A 20,639-nucleotide genomic window follows, 5' to 3' on the forward strand; every position below is an offset into this window, starting at 1 on the left:
CCAGTTTCCTTATCTGTCAGGTGGAAATAACAACATTTCTACGTCAAAAGATTATCTCAGGGTGCAATAATTTCATGGATACATTTAACTCACTCAGAAGAGTGACTGGCCCAAAGCCAGCGTTTAATCAGTCTTAGCCTTTGTTACATGTTGTGGCCCCCGTACACACCCAACTGTAGGCTCAATCAACTTTGGACTCATCAGAGAGTAGAAGTCAATGTCCTCCCCTTATAGACAGTCACCTCTATGACCTCATACTCTTTCCTCAGGCAATTGGTCAACACAGGCTAGAAATACGCTTTCCTTTCACAGGCAACCGTGTAGTAGAGGCAAGAACCTTAAACCATGATTTGGAAAAACTAGATCCTCTTCCTGGCTCCTCTGTCTTAATCCCTGGCTGACCTAAGGCAAGTGCCTTCGCCTTCCACAACGTCAGTAGTCCCATCTGTGCAATGGGAACGAGCTCCTAGGAGACTCAAAAAGACAGAGGGCTTGGCAGCACCTTGCAAAGTGGTGATGCAAACGTCGTTTCCACCTCCCAGTCTGCAAGCCACACCACCCAGACTCACTTTCACTTCCGGAAGAAGCACACTCCCCAGACTGGCACACTGCAGGCCTCCAGCTCAGGGAGCAGGTATATTTTCATTGGCCCCTCCCACTGACTTGATGAATTCATTTTCTCCTCCTCCAGGGACTTTCCTAACTTCCTTCTGTAAATGAAGGAAGGCGCACATGAGCACACTGTATATATAAATATGCTTGGGAAAGCTTTCCTCTTCTTCTCGCCTTCTCTTTTTTTTTTTTTTTTTCTTAAACCAAACTTGGTTTCTGTTGTAGGCGGTGCATTCCCTAGCAGGGTAGGGCGGGGCACAGTGCTCTGTGGAAAGTGGAGTGGGGAGGGCAGGGGGAGGAGTAGGCAGTGATTAATTCACCCACTGTGAGAGCTGGGCTTCTATTTAATGGGGGGGGTCTCTCTGCCCTGAAGGAGTCAGAGGCAACTCTAGGACCATCAGGAGCATGGCAGAGGATCTAGGGCCGGGCTGTGGGGAAACAGCCAGCATCGAAATGCTGCCCGAGGACGGCGGCTGCAGGCCCAAGGCCAGAGCTGGGCTAGCATCCAGAAGCAGCAGTGCACGCTGGGCTCTGACCTGCTGCCTGGTGTTACTCCCAATCCTGGCAGGACTCACCACCTACCAGCTCGTTGGCCAGCTCCGGGCCCAAGGAGAGGCCTGTGTGTTCCAGGTAAGCAAGACTCCGCAGTGACCTGGGGGTCAGCAGACCCCCTGGGGCCACCTGGCCACTATCACAGCTCTGGACAGAGCTTCTTGGTCCATCATGGTCCCTGCTTCCATATGCAAAGGAAAGGTAGACTGTGGAAGGTGGAGAACTCCAATTTGGTTTTTATTCTCAGTATTTCTGGGGGATGAATTCTGCCTTTTTAGGTTTATATGGAAACAACCACAAGCCACTTATTTTAGATTATTATAATCATAATGCACTGATAATTTGGGAACATTCATTTTCCTTAAAAAAATTGAAAAACTAAAAAAAAAAAAAAGCTAAATTACAAAACTAATACATAGTCATTGAAAAAAGGTAGAAAACACAGATAAGGAAAAGAAGATAATTATCATTACCCATAACTGCATAGAGTGACCACTACTAACATTTGAGGATATATAATTCCATATTTTTTAATAAGATGGGATTATTTTGAGTCTCCTATTATGATTTTGTTTATTGTTAGTAAATTCACAGCAGCATGATGATATAGATGGTTGTATTGTATTCCTATGTATGTATGTGCTATAATTTAATCAACTCCCCTTTCTTGGGTTTAGAAATATTCTTTTTCGAAGCTCAAGAAAGAATCTCCTACCTGATTATTTATCTCTCTGGTCTTGGTAGGGGTGGGGTGTCAGGGAGCTTAGTCAAAAAAGAATACAGGGTCTAGGGAAAACAATGGTGCAATGGTGGGCAGGTGCTGACAGGTGACGGGGAAAACATAGTTCTGGACTAGGAACTTCAAAAACCTTAAAACCTGAAGAATGTGTCATTCAAGGGATACCCTTTAAAAAAAAAAAAAAAAAAAAAAAAAACAACTCTCCTACATAATCTCTGGTAGCCAATTTAACCCCAGTCCAAAGTATTAAATTCCAGAGGGGAAAACAGGTTTTTCAGTTGGTTTAATTGGAAACCTGTTTTCTAAGCACTGCTGGCAACTTCAAAGCAGAGACCATGAGCAAGCCATGGTTAATGTGTAACTTTCACCACCCATGAGGGTCAGCAAACAGACTGAGATTCAGACAGCAACATCCATGGCCACATGCCATCATTCAGGAAATGTAGAAATATGCAGACAACCGGAAATGCTGTTCATGTTACAGGAGAATGGGAGGGCCTGGGGGTTCAGGCTGTGACCCCTGGACCGCCATGGGGCTGGTTCCAACAAAGTCAAGCTGCAGCGTGCAGTCAGCATTCTGGACTCAGCCCCTCTTTAGCCAGAAAGAGATGGCCGTTCTTGAATGAGGCATTAAGTGGCTTCCAGTAACCTGAGCTCTCCTGCGTTCTGATGAAAAACACTCCCTCTGCCCCAAACGATGTCTGAGATTGCCCATGTTGTGTTGATCTAGAAGTCCATCAGGTGGGATGCCACGGCACAGCGGAGGCCAGTGAGGTGCTTAGGAAGAGAGTGTGAAGCACAAGCTGGCGCTGCACAGGAAGCCCCTCGAGGGAAGGAGCTGCATGCCTGCCCTGTTGCAGGCGCTCAAGAGATGCAAAGGCCAATACCCCATTCTGTCCTGGGGACCTCTGGAGCTGTGGTTTGGCCAGGCTATATAACTTAGAAGAAAAAGAAAGGGAAATGGGGCTAAGGCTGGGGCACATGCAGCAATCGGAGTACTGAAAAGAAACACCTGGCCCATTCAAAGAAGAGATTTAAGTAAGAATGCTTAAAGAGTTCAAAGAAAGGTCAATTTACTGAGTTGCAGACAGATTAATGAGAACCACAGGGCCGGAAGCATCCTGGGGTTACCAACAGTATGAAGCTGGTCACCACCCCTTGGCCTGAAGAGGCAAATAGAGGTAAAAGTTTTAGAGGAACCCAAGGAGACCTAAAACGTAGGAGAGGGCCTGCCTGGAGGAGCTGAGGGCTGAGTTGAGGAAGGCCATCTGCCAAAGCAGCAGGGAGGAAACAGAAAGCAGGGAGGGAAAACTCTGACCAGTCTGCCCCCAGCCTCTCATCCCCTTGGCCAGACTCAACTGGAAGCTGGGCTCAAAAGAGCCAAGGAGCAAGTGTGCCAGGAGGTCAGTGAGGGCTCAGGGCATAGAGTGGATCCGGAGGGGCTAACAGACAATAACCAGCTCAAAAGAGATGCAAGAAGATGGAATTCAAGTGGGAAAACCAGGTCACCGGGACAGCTTGGGGACATAACAATGAAATGGCAGGACTCTGAGTCACCTGAGTTTGACCTCCAGCTGTGTAAATAAGCATATGGCTTCTTTTTTTTTTCTTTTTTGGAGTCTGTTTCTCTTTCTACCAAAAAAAGATACTAACATCAGTACTCTGACAGCACTAATAAGGTATGTGCAGGAGCAGTTTATATGTTGGGAATGTAGGGAGAGCTACAAGTCCGCAGTAACAGGACTCGACAGAACCATTTGTCACGCAGAGTTCATCCAAACTTCTCCTTGTAATTGAAGTGACCATCTGTGTTAGGTAATTGGCTTTCTCCAGAGGAAAAACTAACTTCTAATTTCTTTATGATAGTTTTGCAACTTGGAGCAAGGTGCCCACCTAAATTAGACACCTGTCTTCCTACAGAAACTGGGAGATGGGGGCATTACCTCTCCTGATGCTCACATTTCAGAGAGATGCTCCCAGGTCACGGGGGCGGAGCGGGGTGGGGGGGAAGAAAAGGTCTATCTGTTCTTCAAAAGGATTTATATACATTTCAAAGCAAGAAGAAAGTACTTACAAGTTTTCTAACCTAAATGCTCTAGGAAAAAGGAAGGGAAAGAAATCTCGTCCCTTATTTTCAACAGGGGGAACTAAGCCTCTTATTTTTCATTTGCACTTGTCCTTATGATCTAGATCCCACAGTTAGTAAGCCCTAGATCCAGAACTCAAACTCAGATCTGTCTCCCTCAAAGCCTGGAACATTCCACAAGCCCTGCAAGTACAAAGCCCCACTGTGATCTGCCCGAGTGGACTCCCCCAGACTCACCTCGGGGCCAATAACCACCTTCGCCGCCACCCACACCCGCTTCCCCTCTGTGTCCCAGCCTTGCTCCCTCCTCCTCTTCCCCTCCCGCACGCAGCCCCACAGCCCTCCTCTTCTGCCCACAGCCTTCAGGAGATCCATGGAATCTGAGATTGTTTATGGAATGAGTTTTCCATTCCCACAGTGGCCAGGCAAAAGGCAATTCAATTCTAACACAAGAAGAATTGAGCGAGGAGGGTCTCACAGACCTTCAGATACATTCACAGGCCTGAAGAGAAGGCTCAGCAGCAGCAGAGGATAAGCTGATGATAATAATGACAGCAGGGGCTTCCCTGGTGGCGCAGTGGTTGAGAATCTACCTGCCAATGCAGGGGACACGGGTTCGAGCCCTGGCCTGGGAAGATCCCACATGCCGCGGAGCAACTAGGCCCGTGAGCCACAACTACTGAGCCTGCGCGTCTGAAGCCTGTGCTCCGCAACAAGAGAGGCCACGATAGTGAGAGGCCCGCGCACCGCGATGAAGAGTGGTCCCCACTTGCCGCAACTAGAGAAAGCCCTCGCGCAGAAACGAAGACTCAACACAGCCATAAGTAAATAAATAAATAAATAAAAGAACGTGAATTAAAAAAAAAAAAAAAAAAAGAGTCATGTACCACAATGTTCACTGCAGCACTATTTACAATAGCCAAGACATGGAAGCAACCTAAATGTCCATTGACAGATGAATGGATAAAGAAGATGTGGCACATATATACAATGGAATAATACTCAGCCATAAAAAGGAATGAAATTGGGTTATTTGTAGTGAGGTGGATGGACCTAGAGTCCGTCATACACAGTGAAGTCAGAAAGAAAAACAAATACCGTATGCTAATGCATATATGTGGAATCTATAAAAACGGTACTGATGAACCTCGTGGCAGGGCAGGAATAAGGACAGATGTAGAGAATGGACTTGAGGACATGGGGGCGAAGGGGAAGCTGGGATGAAGTGAGAGAGTAGCATTGACATAAATACACTACCAAATGTAAAATGGATGGCTAGTGGGAAGCAGCCGCATAGCACAGGGAGATCAGCTCGGTGCTTTGTGACCACCTAGAAGGGTGGGATAGGGAGGGTGGGAGGGAGGCTCAAGAGGGAGGGGATATGGGGATATATGTATACATATAGCTGATTCACTTTGTTGTACAGCAGAAACTAACACAACATTGTAAAGCAATTGTACTCCAATAAAGATGTGGGGGAAAAAAAAAACCACACCATCCAGTGCACCGTAGAGGAGGATGAAATGAAACAACCTTGGAATCAAACAGGTCCAGGTTGGATTTATCCTTGTGCAAGTACAAACAGGAAATTGCAAGAGGAAAAGGCAAAGGCAAATGTCTATGTACTTCTCCTAGAAGTGCTGGGAGGATGTTATGGATCATAAAACACTTATGCCTTTGCAATTGTGGCATTTATGATGGCAAGAAATAGATATCTCTTCCTGTTTATGAATATACTAGAGAGTGAGTACAGAATATGGGAGAAAGGCTAAATGGGTCATTAGTGAAAATCCTGGGGAAATGCCAATAAGAGAATCTCAAAGACCACATCGCTTCAGGCTCATCCATTATGTAGTCAGCTAATGTTTATGGGGCTCCTGATATGTGCCAGTCTGTACTTGGTCTAAAGGTTTAGCTCCCAGGCCTTTCATGTACTCTTTGCCTCTGGCTTACAAAGACTGTAATCAGGTGATAAGCTCTTCTGAGCGCAGCTGGAGTACTTACTACATGAGGAGCACACATAAACACCAGTAGGACCTGGCCCAGGGAAACCCTCAGCTAGACAGTAGTCTCCTCCTTCCCTCCATCCTTCTTTCTTCCCTGTTGGAAGTATTAGAGAATTCCCAAAATGCTTAAAGTAATAGGTCATGGTTAGTTTGAGTTGGGGTTTACCAATCTATATGCAGCCCCCACCCCAAAAAAAAAGCCAGAAGAAAAAAGGAAATAAAATCAAGTGAGAGTGAAAATTCCCTGACCTATAAGAAGTAAGGGGTGAAAAGCACCAGCTTACTTTGCTCGGGGTTAATAAATACCAGGGTGGCAGGCAACCCACTCTCCCACTAATATGTATGCCCATCGACAGACACATTTGCCTTTTCTGGCTCTGATCCTGGCCAACTGTCACAACTCGCAACAAACCTTTCTAGAGCCATGGCTATGCTCCAAGCAGAGCCTGATGAAAAACTTTGGAGGCCCCAGTACTAAAAGATTATGGCTACCCACCTCTACATAATCAAGTTGTTTAATTTAAACAAAAACTCAAAACTTTGCATGTATTCTAAAATGAAAGGGTCTCTTTCCTAGTTTTTTTAATTGTAAAACTCTGGCTGAAGTCACTGAAGCTGAATCTTACTCCATCTTCTGCTCTGTTTTCTGCCTGTCTTACTGGTGCCTGAGCATCAGGGTATTTTGCCAATTGGATAATCCAGTGGGAGTGCCAGGCACTGTCTGAGGTGCTACAAATATAGTGGTGAGCAAGACAGGCGGAATTCTACAGGCAGCTGGAATTCTGCTAGAGAGAGAAAATCAATAGCATACAAATAAGTCATATCACTTGAGGGAGTAATAAATGCTCCGAAGGGGAAATAAAATTGGACCCTGGTTCTCAGCCAGTGATTTGAGAAGGTATTTAAGGGGAAATAAATCACATCCTTCAGGGGTGTTCTTGGACTCCATGTCTATTCAGATTTGGAAGCTAATGTTGCAGTGACCAGCATCTCTCGGGAGCCATCATCTCCTTGGTATCCCAGAATAATCAGAAGTGATGGAGACGAGTCAGAGTTGGAAGACAGTAAGCCATTTATTGACTTTTTTTTATAAGCAACCATCTTGAGAGCAGGCATTGAGCCAGCTCACATGCATAAACCTTTCCTCAAAGACCTACTAGTTCATCCTCTCAAATCTCCTCTTCATTCATTCCTGCTTCTTATCACAATAATCTTCCTCGCATGATAAACAGAGTGATTATTAAGAGAAACAGCAATGGAAGGCTTTAGATATTGTTCTTGGAAATAGAGTCCCAGCTGATGTTCTTCTTGGAGACTCTTGGAATGTTGTGTTCTTCAAACCTGCCAACAGGCACTATCGTAGCCTCCAGATGTTTAGTAGTATTCTGGTTGGGCCACTTAAAACCCACACACATTCCATCCATGTATGAAAATAAAATGTGTGTCCAAGTTACAGAGATCCAGCAGAGCAAATAGGGAAATGTGTTCACTCCCAAATTCTTGCTAATGACAATGGGACTCTGAGCCAAAAGAAATGCTCCAGACTCTTAGCTGAGGGTCTGCTTAGACAAAAAGAAGTAGGATGTTCAAGAAGGTTTCTCAGCAGAGAACTAAATGAAGTAGAAGGTGGCCAACCAGGGCAGCCATTTCCTACACAAGGGGATGCCACCAGGCTCTCCCAAATTCTTTTTGAGAGTTCACCTTCAGTTTTCTGCCTTGCCAAAGGATCGAGTCCTTTGTCAGCTCTGTCAATAGCAAGTAAGGAAACAGCCTACAGAATAAGGCCATTTCTAGGCTGCTTCTCCACCTCCCAAGCTCATCAAAGTGATTGATGCTGGATAAGTAGTCATGTCGATTGTGTTTAGGTTTTCAAAGACTATGGTACTCATGACCCTATGCTAAAAGCGTATAATATATTCACTTGGCAGCAGAAATGCTTGCAGTTTCCCAACTGCTTCTGTGCTCTGTTGGGCCTCCTTACTCTTGCACAAGCTTTTGGCCTTGTCTGGAATGGTCATTATCTTTATTACCTGGTTAATACCTGTGAGTATTATATACCTGTGAGTATATATAAGACGCAGTTCAGGCGTAATTCCCCCTGATTCTCCCACTTCTGGGCCAGGTTCCTGTTTTCTGGTCTCTGTGTTTCCCCCACTGTCACAGTGCATGGAACCACTAGTACTTATCCATCCACCTCAGCAGATGAGGGGCTTGCCTAGAAGTTATAAGGAGCAATGTTTGAGGGCTTGGGATTCTGGAGTCAGTTGACCTGGGTTAAAATCCTGCTCCTCCACTTTCCAGGTATAAGACACTGGGCAAGTTTCTTAATGTCCTAAGCCTAATTTTCAGTATGAGGATATAAATAGCATCCACCGTGGAGAGTCATTGCCAGGCTGAAGGAGATAATGCATGTGAAGGGCTTAGCACAGCCCAGTGCCACTACTCAGAGAATAAACGGTAGCTACATTTACTGCCTTTTTCATGTCCCTTGAATCATTCACTGTGGTTGCCTCTTATGGCTGGAGTACAGAGAACTTGGAGAAGGATAAATAGTAGGTAACAAGACTGGGATGGCGGTTGGGACTCTGAATGCCAACGTAAGTATTTGGGACTGTGTTAAAGGTTGTGGGGAGCCATTGAGGGTTTATGAACAGAGACGTGTCTCAAAGTGATGCTTTAGAAAAAGCCTTCTGAAGGCAGGCTAAGGGATGGGTTCAAGAAAAGGAGGAACCAGGTGGAGGAAGTTCTGTTAGGAGCCTATGGGAAGAATCCAGGAGAGCAGTGTGCTGAGGCCTGGAGTAGAGGCATGAATGAGAAAAACCCCAAAATAGAAATGACAGCTTGGGTTTGTGGAAGAAGAAAGAAAGAAATTGCAGGCTTGGTAACTGAGGAGAGGCAGTAGTGCTGCCATCAACAGAATTAGGAAGTGGAAAAAAGAGCACTGGAAAGGGGAGAAAGGCAGTTAGTCATTCAAAGACAAGATCTCCGCCTTCAAGAGGGCTTCCAATAGAGGTTAGGTAACATGTCTTGGAGTAAAAAGAGCCTGGTGGTCTGGGCTCTAATAAGATCACTGTTATCACAGGACTGCTCACAGACCTAGACTCACCAATGACACAGCTGCATCCACACAACCACACATGCATGTAGAGAATCCATGCACACAACACCAGACCATAGATACATGTAGACACACAGATGCAAAAACACATTGACTCATACCCTCTTCCACTGATGAAGCTGTTTTCTCTCATACTCACATGGACATACAATTTCGCATTCACAAGTACACACACACACACACTCACACAAACACACATGAATTTTAAGACGTAAAACTGACAAGTGTTCATGGTGACATGAGGATCAGTGGTCTTGGGGGACTGTGTAGTTATGAGGATCAAATCGGAAGACTCTGGGTTGAGTCAAAATTGTATCAGAGAAGAGAACATTGGAAAATGTAAGAGAGTGATGTCACTCCTAAACTAAGAGCTTAGTTTTGCTCCTGAGTTTATATGCAGGTCTTGTGAATGGTGGTTCTTCATTTTCCACGCATTCTTTGCATTGACTGATACATTTTCTTCATCTCAAATCTGGGAGTTATCTATCGCTGGGGTTGTTATTATTCCCATTTTTCAAATGAAGACACCACAACTCAGAGCGGAAGTGTCTTGCTCAAGATCATATTGTTAATAAATGGTGGAACCAGGATTCAAATTCAGGTCCGTCTACCCCCAAAGCAGTTACTCTTTAACTACCATGTGGTATCTGAAATGGCTCACAAACTGGGGTTGCAAGAATAAAAAAGTCTTCATATATTGCATGGAAACAAAGCAGAATTTTGGAGGTTGATGAGAAAGACAGCATAGTCGTTATTTATTTTTTGGTATCACTTTTTGCAATAGTTCCAATTTTTAAATTGTGCTGAAGAAAAGAAAATAAAGCAAGTGAGGCTATTTGTTCAAATAATAGAAGCAATGATAAGATGACAGAGCGCCCTAGAATGGAACAGGAAAAGCTCTCAGGACAAAACTTTAAAGTTGAGCTTCAGAGACAAGCATAGGAGAGAGAAAGGTCATTGGGGTGCTGGAAGATGAAAGAAGAGAGCTTGGGTGCAAGATTCCCATCAACCCAATATTCTCATTCCCATTTCCCTTATCTCTGAGTACCAAGGCTAGGTAGCAGCAGCATATTAAACAGGCCCATAACATGGGCAGCTGCATGGGTGTGGGGTCAAAAGGACCACAAGATAATATGAACCGTATCTTTCTTTCCCAATAGACTCCAAAAGGACAGGAGCTTGGACCTTCACATCAGCGATCTTGTAAGTGTGTTCATATTTTATGCCTTTTCTTGTGGGGAACAAGAACATTTCTCATAGTCTGATACATGGGAAGTTAAGATGCAGACCCAGAGGAAAAGAGAGGCTCCTCCCCAGTCACTAAGAAGGCAAAATGGTGCCATGGCCAAGTGCATGGCCTGTGGAGGTGACAGCCTTTAGGCAAATAATTTCACCTTTCTCTGTCTCAGTTTACTCACCAATAAAAGTGGTTATAATAGTACTTACCTCCCAGGGTTAGTGTGGATTAAATTAGTTAATTCCTTTAAAGATATTAGAACAATACCTAGCACATTAAAAGTACGCAATAATTTTTCCTTTTAGCATCAATAACATCATCTTTATCACTGTAGTTAGAACACACTTGTCCAGTATAATCATCTCTGAGAACCAAAAGGAAATGCTGAAGCCTTCTGGAGGACTGATAGGGAAACAGAGGTCCAGAGAGGGAAAGGGATTTGCCAAGGTCATACAGCTACAGAGTAGTCCCCACCTAGTTCTGTTAGGACATCCAGATGGCTCAGTGGATATGGTTAAAGGGACTATGAAGAAGGCAAAAGGCCAACCAGCTCCCACAGAACCAATAGAAGCAAAGGAGAGGCAAGGTGAGCTTTGCTGAACACCAAGCATGTGCCAGGAATCATTCTGAGCACCCATCATCCATAGTAGGAATTGATGTACCCATGTTAGATACGAGAAAACAGAGTCTCAGACAGGATGGATAACTTGTCCAAAGTCATGGGACCAAGGTTCATTTGTGTTCAAGATTATTTCTCCTGAGGATGCCTTGTCCCTGCCCCCCCCCCAAAAAAAAGACCTGGACCAAACTGGAGGAGAGGAATGTTTCCCTCCAGCTGCAGGCACCACGCAGCTCACCAAAGGCTGTCTTCACTCCAGTCACCCTCTGACTCATAGAAAGCATTTTTCTCCTTTCCTTACAGACGCACCTCCTGGAGCCGGTGGGGATAAGCCAAGGGCACACCTGACAGGTAATTCTTCCGGGTGTGTTTTCCAGGAGACTATGGGCCCTGGGCCTGAGATTTCTTTCAGTGTTTGCCAAACTCATTCTTGTAGCTTTAAACTGGTAACCACACCCTTTGGTAACAGACCTCTCCTCTCAGTCAGGGTTTTCAGATGTCTTCCTCCCTTGAAGTGTCAAAGCCCCATGTTTCTTGGGCATTTTCATCCAGATTCTATCAGCTCTCTTCCTTATCTACTGTTTCTCTCTTTCATTCTCACACTCAGTCATTCAGAAATGGCTTTCCTCAGATTCAGAGATTCATGTAATTTTGAATCTAGTCAAAGATGAAAGCTCCCCTAAGCCAATTTATTGAGTCCATTCAAGAAGTTATTGGACACTTACATTCAGGTAGGTATTTCTAAAGAATTTTCATTGATGTAAAGAGATTATGAGCAATCTCTTAACATCACCAGTTGGCCAGATTCCCAGGTCTAGTGTCAAAATTCCTGACACCTCATATCTGGAGTCACATATACCTCTACGACTCCAGAGAAAAGAGCAAGACAGTGCAGAAATACGTGTTAAAAATCCATTGATACTACATATAAAATAGATAACTAATGAGAACCTACTGTATAGCTCAGGGAACTCTACTCAGTGCTCTGTGGTGACCTAAATGGGAAGGAATCCAACAAAGAGGGGATATATGTATACGTATAGCTGATTCACTTGGCTGTACAGTAGAAACTAACACAATATTGTAAAGCAACTATACTCCAATACAAATTTTAAAATAAATAAATAAACTTTGCTGATTTTTCAAAAAAAATCCATTGAAAAACTAGAAAGTTAAAAAACAAGCATATTCTTCTGATCTGTAAGAAAATTTGCAACCCACAAGGGGATATCCTTGTGGCCCACAACATTTGTCTTAACGTTTGACCAAGAGGGAACCGTGGTGAGTCCTGAGTGAGGATTAGGGCCAGGGAGATGCCAGTCACTATCACTTACCATTTGCCTATAAGAATGGGAGTTATTGAACAGGCTGGGCACGAAAATCCTAGAAACTGAGTATGGAGATGCCAATCCTCTTCCTACTGAATGGGGGGAGTGGAAATTGGGAAAGGAATCTAGGTTCTACTGAGCTTTTAGTATGTACCAAGCACTGTGGTCGGCATTTTACGTCCAGGATCTCTTTTAATCTGCATATCAGCCCAACAGGATGGGGAAACGGAGGCTCAGACAACTAAATTCACTTGTCCCAAGTCACAGGACTAGGAAGGTTGAGATTTGAGACTGACTCCAACTGTTTCCATTACAAGTACTTCCTACCCAAACTCCTACTTGCTGCTGTGTTAGCCTAATTGCATACCAAGTTAATAGAACTTGCTTTGTCTAGAAAATACATGATTTTTGCTTTTAATCATCTGAGATGAATTTTTTAAATCTATTGCATCACCCACAAAGAAGGAGTAGAGACTATAAGAGGTGACTAATAAAAATGCCCTTTACAGATTTTGCAAAGAAGCAACAGAGCTCTCCAGGGGTCACTTAGTGCAGGGGTCAGGGGAGCCACACACATTCTGAACATGTGTCATAATTGCAACAGAAGCCATAGTCTAGTCAGCAATGGGAAAGACACTTTAGAAAATCCAGGAACCAGGTTTTGGTCAATTACCAGGTGAGAAGTTTGCTGAACACTTATTTAAATATGACCTATCCCAAAACTATGGCCAGCAGTGCATAATGGTAATTGCTGTGGATTTCAAAAGCGGTTGTAGGAAATTAAAATGTGTTTTAATTTTTTCTGAAAAGTATTAGTTTTATTGCAGGTTATCTTATTTGAAATCAATGGTTTGAATCAATGGTGTGATTCTATTCATTTTTTTCTGCTATAGATATAACCTCATAAAAAGCATTCATTCCTATGTTCTATATAACATATACTTGTAAATAATGCAAACATAAAAACATATAAAAATACATAAAATGAAGCAGGCTTATTTTTTAATCTGTCAAAATGAAAGATGTTAGTTTATTTGAGGAAAGAAAATAAATACGTATTGAGTAACGCTGTATCCAGCCATCATGATAAATATGTCCATGTCTCTTTCACTCATTTGATCTTCAGAACAAGACTATAAGGGAGCTTTGTCTCCAGTTCACAGACAGGAAAATGAGACTCAGAGAGAAGAACCTACATGATACAGAGTCGGGATTGGAACTGGGCCTACGTGGCCTGGAGCCCCAGTCCCTTTCACTCCACAACTCAATTATATTCTGTCTTACATTTTGGCCCTGTTGATGGGAGAGAAGCATTTGCAAAATCTTCTGGATCTCTGGTGTTCTGCATGCTAATGTTTTATTAACTACTGCCTGTATTTCATGTGGCTTTGGACCATGCATTGGAAGGGAGTAACAAGGAACATGACTCTCTCTCTCTGCAATGCCCTCTTTCTGTAGCAGAGCATTTCTGAAACCAGAAGCCTAATAAAAGTAAATGTAGTTTAGAGGATATTCCTAATTCCACATTTTAAAAAAAAAATTAACCATCTCTTAATCCTTTCCACAGGTATTATTATCTCCTTTTCCTTTCCTTTTTTTTTTTTTTTTCTTATTTGTTTGTTTTTTAAGGAAAGGTACGTCAAAAAAACAAATCTTCGCTTAGTGAAGAAATACTTTAAGCAAAAGGATTATCACAAGGTGGGGAGGTAGGGGAGGGAAGGGACTACTGCGGTCAGGGGAACCTCTGACCATAAAGTCTGCAAGTGTCTCAAGAGTTAGGCTAAAAGGGTTTTTCTTTTATAGAGAGGAGGACACAAAGCTGAAAAGAACCAGGTGTGGGGAAGTGGGATGAAAGGTTGGCTTGATAGGCTCAGAGAATGTTTTACCCTGAGGCCAGCCTATTTTCAGGAGGCTGGTTCAGGTTGAGGGTCAGGTTGAGGGTGGGCGGAAGTTCAGGGGCCTGGAGGAAGGAGAGAAACTTACCTAAAGTTTGGTTAAAAAACATTTTGTTCTGATGAATCAGTGAGGATAAAACCGTCCAGCTAATCATTTATGAAGCAAAGAATTGGGAGGGTCTGGTGTCTGGCCTTGGCACAGATAAACAAGGGAGGTCATCCATCAGTTTTATCTAAGTCACTGGGGAAGAGTAGTTCTTTGTTGTAAGCTGTTTTCCAAAACACAAAGGAGTAAGGAGATTTTTTAACCTTAACTCTTTTCCAGGATCACAGGGCTCAGGAAAAATTCCAACTTTTCAAATAAGAAAACTCAGGCTCAGAGAGGCAAAGCGATTTGCTTGAGGTCACCTACCTAAGATGCTACTCTCTGAACAGATGTGTATGTCCACTCACACATCCTCTACTCATTCCTCCTCAAGGAACTTGACAGCTGTTGGTTTTATCCAATCTCTTTACTCTTTGAAACTGATGTAAGACTCTTTTTAGCAAATTCCACAGGTTCTGACACAAGCAAATGAAACCTCCCTCTTGTCTTTGCAGTTGTGAGACAAACTCCCACGCAGTCCTTGAAAAATCAGTTCCCAGCTCTGCATTGGGAACACGAACTTGGCTTGGCCTTCACCAAGAACAGGATGAACTACACCAACAAATTCCTGGTGATTCCAGAGTCGGGAGACTACTTTATTTACTCCCAGGTCACATTCCGAGGGACCACATCCGAGTATGGTGAAATCAGCCAAGGGAGCCGACTAAACAAGCCAGACTCCATCATCGTGGTCATCACCAAGGTAACGGACAGCTACCCTGAGCCGACCCAGCTCCTAATGGGGACCAAGTCAGTGTGTGAAATAGGCAGCAACTGGTTCCAACCCATCTACCTAGGGGCCATGTTCTTCTTGAATGAAGGGGACAAGCTGATGGTGAACGTCAGTGACATCTCTTTGGTGGATTACACAAAAGAAGATAAAACCTTCTTCGGAGCCTTCTTGCTATAGTGGCAAGGCAGATGTCATTGTGTGAAGGTCCTCTGCCTCTTAGCTCCTAATTTTCCTCATTCATATGTAATTATAACTAGAAGGTTTTTTTGGAACATCCATAGAGACAGTGGTTAAGCCATGAAATTTAGGGACCCAAAGTTCACACTTTATGTGCCTTACTGATGAGACTACTAATTGGAAAAAGGCATAAGAGAACAGACCTATTATCATGGTTGCTTGGAAGAGTGGTGAGTTTCTAAACATTAAAACACTGATCACCAAATGAATGGAACATTTCCAAGACTTCCTACTACACATTTGTCACTAGAGGGCCCAGATACTGTTCAATTTTATTATGAAGCATTTGCTTCGGTTCAGGAACCTTAAAAACAAAATCTAATGCCCTAGAAAACAGTGTAAACCCTTCAGAGGCAAAATCCTACGTCAGTTCCTCTAAACACATACTTTAATGCCTTACCTAAAAAAACGAAAAAAAAGCTGATATTTCTCATAAATGTTCTCAAAAAAAACATTGATTTTCACGCCATCTATGGCAAGTGAGAAAAACTACCTTTCTCTTTATTATGTACACATGCATCAAAACAAGCAAGTGTGAGTTCCACATGTATATGTGGAAATACATATAACAATAGCATCTATTCAGAACAGTGTTCTTGAGCGCCTTTTATGTGTGTGCTACCTTAACCCAAAAGACACTATGAAGAATGAGACAGACTCTACCCAAATGTATATGAATACCACTAGATGGCTTCTGGTCAAATATCGCTCAACATATTCCAAGGACTAATTCTAAGTCCTAACAAATCAGACACTGTTACAGAGGATTTCTGAAGCTCTCCTGACTATGTAATATAACCAGCTGATTAGGTCACTCAAAAAACTTGAAGACAGAGTTCTAGCTAACAGACCAATTATATAACAAACTTGATTGATGCCAAGAGACAATGGACTTATTCCCTGGGGGGCAAAATATCAGTCACCAAATCTGGAGATGTTAACCGAGATCTGCTTTGAGGTTTGATTCACAACTTTATATGCAGAGTGTTATATGGGTATTTTTCTCTTAAAATATTCAAAGGGATTTAAATGTGGAATTGGCTAATCAGCCCAGCCAAGGCATCTTTCCTGAAGAAGAGGCTGAACATTGAGAAGGTCCTTCCATTGCTTCGATGATTTCATATCCTCTAATCTGTTTGAGTTTCCTGCACTCATATGTCAAGGGTTGGAGAGGCATTTCTGCTCTCTTAGCCTCTGTTGACTTGCCTGTAAAGGAGGAATCCACCAATCTGTTTCCCAGGATCAAATGAGCTCATGGGGATGAAACATGCTAACTTCGAGCATTCTGTGAAGTCTGAGAGCATGTCAGTGTGACACGCGGAGTGATCTCCAGCACCTTGGCCTCTATAATAAAGATTCCCTATTGTGAGAGACCTCACAGGTTGGTCCGAAAGCAAATTTGGCAATGACATCACTCTTACTCTTTTTACCAGGAGACTACAGCGGCAGAGACAAGCATTATGGGGTTCCTGAACATGATGACTGGTGTAGCAGTACTTGATCAATATCTGTGGAGTTATAATTAAATAAAAATTAATTTCTAATTTCTTAGTTGGGAGGTTAAGGCTCTAAAGCCCTCAGCTTCTCAAAACAGTCAGCACAGGCCCAGCATGAGCACAGAGCAGGGTACGGTCACCTCCACCTGGTTCAGAAGTGACTTCACAAGGGAAGTGAAGCCTGAGTGACTCCTGAAAGGAGGTGGGCAGGCAGCGGATGGCCTCAGGGAAAGGGCATCTCAGACAGACTAATTACCCCTTGCTTAAAGCAGAAAGGAAAGGTTTCTCAGTAACTACAAACCCAGCTTGATGAGAGAATGTTTCCTCAACCAACTCCTAGAACAATATTTATTGCTAAATCAGGAATGCTTTATCAATGACTCCAGTCTGGCTCCAAGATCAGAACTAACACCCTATTAAGGAAATAAAATGCTCTGCCTGCATCTGCATGAGTGCACCCAGCAACCTGGGATATGGGAGAGGATCTGCATGCATAGAAGGGTCCAGAGTGGCCTACTCACTTTCCCCTCCACTGAAAGGCACCCCTATACCAAGGGCCCTCAAACCTTCCCTCTGTTCCATAGGGAATCTGGTGAATTTGTAAGTTTATCCAACAAATAGGAATTTCCTACTATCCTAGAAGACTTGAGGCTTTGGAAAAATCCCTGCCACGTATTTGTTTCGTTCCTGTCATAGTCCTGTTTATTGAAGATTGTATTGTGCTCAAGTCTTCACTGCTGAATTTGTTCAATTCTCTCTGATATTTCTTTTACTGTTCAGATAGGCCCAGCCAGACATTCCTAGTGGAACTCAAGTCAGAACTTCTGTTTCCTAGGCATTATGTCCATAGCAAAAATTAGCATACTAGTTGGGAGAATGAGGTGGGAGAATGCTTTTTAAGAATGTGATGGTCCCCTAAAAGGAGTAAATGGGGTGCATCCAAAGATTTGGAAGGGAAAAAGGAGCATGCTTATGTGCTTTAGAATATAGTTAATGTAGGGAGAAAATGTTTCACTGATTCAATGTCTCTGAAAAGGCTGAATTCAAATCAATTCCACAAACACTTACTGAGTACCTACTTGCCCTGGGGATACAAAGATAAATTATTTTAGTCTCAGACGTATTCATTCTAACTGCTTAGCAGCTCCATTGTCTGCAGATCCTTTAATTTATTTTGGTTGTATTAGCTAATTAATTAGCTAACTTTAGACACATGGATATTTTCTCATTACAAAAATGGGTGTCATTTGATGAAGGATGATCATTAACAAAATGACTTGTGTATACTCTAAGTGGTTTTTTAAATAGCTATTCAAGGATAGTTCTCCATAAATAAAAGGGGAGAAAATAAAGATACTTTCTATGGTAAAATCCATTACTTAAGCCACATGTAGAGAAAGGTTTATTATCTCCTGGACTAGAGTTTGGCCATCAACACCCATGAAAATATTAGAACTTTATGGATAACCCAGATGTCTTGAAAAGCCTGTGTTTCTCAGCCAATACAGGAGCCATGATCAAAATGCATGGGGTCACTAGTATTTTGACCCTGGTTTAGATCTATTTGGAACAAAATTGCTTAAGCTACTAAAATTCCTAGATTTTTTTGACTAACATACTGTAGAATGTGAAAAGGTACACTTTCACATCCTGGAAGGTGTCTGGTTCAGTTCAATAACTAGGCATGCCAGAGCCCTTGGCTCTATTTCAGTCTAGGCTATGTCACCCCAGAGGAAATTCCACCTCTGTGATCGTCAATAACCCCTCTGGATTATAAAAGTTCAACTAGCTCACTGTGCACACGGCAGGTCTGTTGCCAAGTTTCTCTTGCAAGGTATTTTCCCAAGTCCTCTCCCAGTCGTGTTTCCATGATTGTGACATTGGGGATTAATTCTTCAGCACAGGACTCTTTACATGCTACACCTTGCAAAACACATGCAGAAGCCACTCGCCTCAAGACTTCTTACTCTCCCAGGACCCAGAGTCCTGGAAGTATTCTGCCATTTTTAGAAGAAATTTTTTAAATGATGTACCGCTGTCCTGGATATTAAGAGCTATTGCATCACACTGGCAGCTGGGCCTGGGAAGAATTCAGTGGACTATTAACCCCTGAATGCTTTTGCTCCAGCAGTGAGAGAGTGAGGGTCAGAGTAGTCACATCTATGCCCTGCTCCACTCTGTTAACCATATTTACAACTTTCCAAGCTCTGAGACACATTTGCCCCCTGCCATCCCTTCCATCACCCATTTTAACAAGAAAATACCATACCAGCCCAGACAGAACTTACTTGTTCAGGACCACACAATGAGTTAACGGTGATCTAGAGCTAGGATACTATCCCCCTGAATCATAATCCTAGGCTCACCCAATTACCGTCTGCTCTTATTAAATAAAAATAAATAATAACTGGAGGAGAAGTTGGAGGAAGACATGAGAAATATTATCAAATATCTATGGGGTGATATAGAAAGGGGGAAGAAATTTCTTCCATGTCTCCCTAGAGGAAAAAGCTAGGGCTAATAAGTTGAAGTTACAGGGTTACCATTTCTGGCTTGATATCCAAATGAACTTTCCACCCCAAAACAGAATGTTCCCAGATAGTGATTGCTCAGTCCCAGGAGACATTCAAGCAAAGGGCTCATCTCAAGGCTTTTGTAGAAACCATTCCTTCATTGAGGTGAGAGAAAGGATTGAGCCAAAGGATTTCTGAGGTCTTTTCCAAATCTTTGATTACATGGCCATTTTTCAATTGACTTCTGTGTGTTCTATTTGATCATTAAGAACCTGGCAGGTCTCGTCAGGAGTTCAGGACTTCTAGCCTAGAAGTGGTTGCCATTTCCCACTTGTTCAGAAATTGTCCAACACAAGTGACTCTGAGATCTTGACCAATAGAGCCCGTCATGGAATTTTAGAGCTGACGGGATCTGCAGAGCTTATCTGCTCCAAGTTACATCATTTTAAGGATGAAGGAAGCAAGGCTCAGAAAAGTGACGTAAATGGCCCAATGCCAGACAGTAGCTAGTAGCAATGTGAGGCTAGAATGCATATCTCCTGACACCCAGCCCAGCAATCTTTCCATGTCATCCATGACTCAGTTATTTTCTTGAGCATACGTCACATGGCAGCACTTGCCTAGATGCTGGAGAGCCAAGGCAAGAGGGAGTATGACAGGCAAGTCCCACTATCATGTTGCATATGCGTTCAGGAGGAAGGAGACACACAATGCTGAATAAATAAAGTAGCTGAAATTAATCAGATGACTTTATTTGTAAAGTCATTAAAATATGTAACTTCCCCCCTTTTGTTTCAGGGGTGAAAAGATTAAACAAGTATAGGTGTTTATGTGGTTTTAGTGATAAGCCCCATGTGTTTTTATTGATTTTATGTTTTATGTTAAAACATCACAAACCCAAGGTAAATTGCATATTGTATGTTGTTGGATATGTATTTAACTGATATGCATGCCCTGTCTTCCAGCACTACTGTATGAATTCCAGTCACTGTGAATGAAATGTTGTACGTGTTTAAAGTATTTAATAGATGTAACTTAATAAATTGGCATTGAAAGCTGCAGAGTTTTAATAATTAGATCAATTCTTTTGTCCATCTGTTCATTTATTTTTCTTTCTAGATTAAGGTCTAAGGATAACCTCTTGGGGTTTTAAAATGCCTCTAGTTCTCCATGTATTTGAATTCAAAATGGCAACTGATTTTCACAGGTTATAATAAATCCTATGACAAATTGACTATGAAACCCCACAGATAGTGTCACTCTAGTCAGATGAGGGAAAGAAAGAGAAGGAGGGAATATACTTAGTTCCTTTTATGAATTAGG

The 20,639-nt window shown here is 42.8% G+C and overlaps 1 protein-coding gene across 2 annotated transcripts; it reads left to right on the forward strand.

Moving 5' to 3' along the window:
* The first annotated feature begins 920 nt into the window (after positions 1–920).
* TNFSF15 (TNF superfamily member 15) lies at positions 921–20,359 on the forward strand. Of its 2 annotated transcripts, XM_068553345.1 has the most exons (5): positions 921–1,242; positions 10,274–10,316; positions 11,273–11,320; positions 14,793–15,040; positions 16,741–20,359. In XM_068553345.1, exons 1-5 carry the CDS (start codon positions 1,018–1,020, stop codon positions 16,831–16,833), a joined length of 657 nt encoding a protein of 218 aa, XP_068409446.1. In that variant the 5' UTR covers positions 921–1,017; the 3' UTR covers positions 16,834–20,359. The 2 variants fall into 2 exon arrangements, with proteins under 2 accessions (XP_068409446.1, XP_068409445.1); XM_068553344.1 differs by lacking the exon at positions 16,741–20,359 and having other exon boundaries at positions 14,793–16,685.
* Positions 20,360–20,639: the final 280 nt, after the last annotated feature.

This window comes from Eschrichtius robustus, chromosome 10, assembly GCF_028021215.1.
Source record: "Eschrichtius robustus isolate mEscRob2 chromosome 10, mEscRob2.pri, whole genome shotgun sequence".
NCBI lineage: Eukaryota > Metazoa > Chordata > Mammalia > Artiodactyla > Eschrichtiidae > Eschrichtius > Eschrichtius robustus.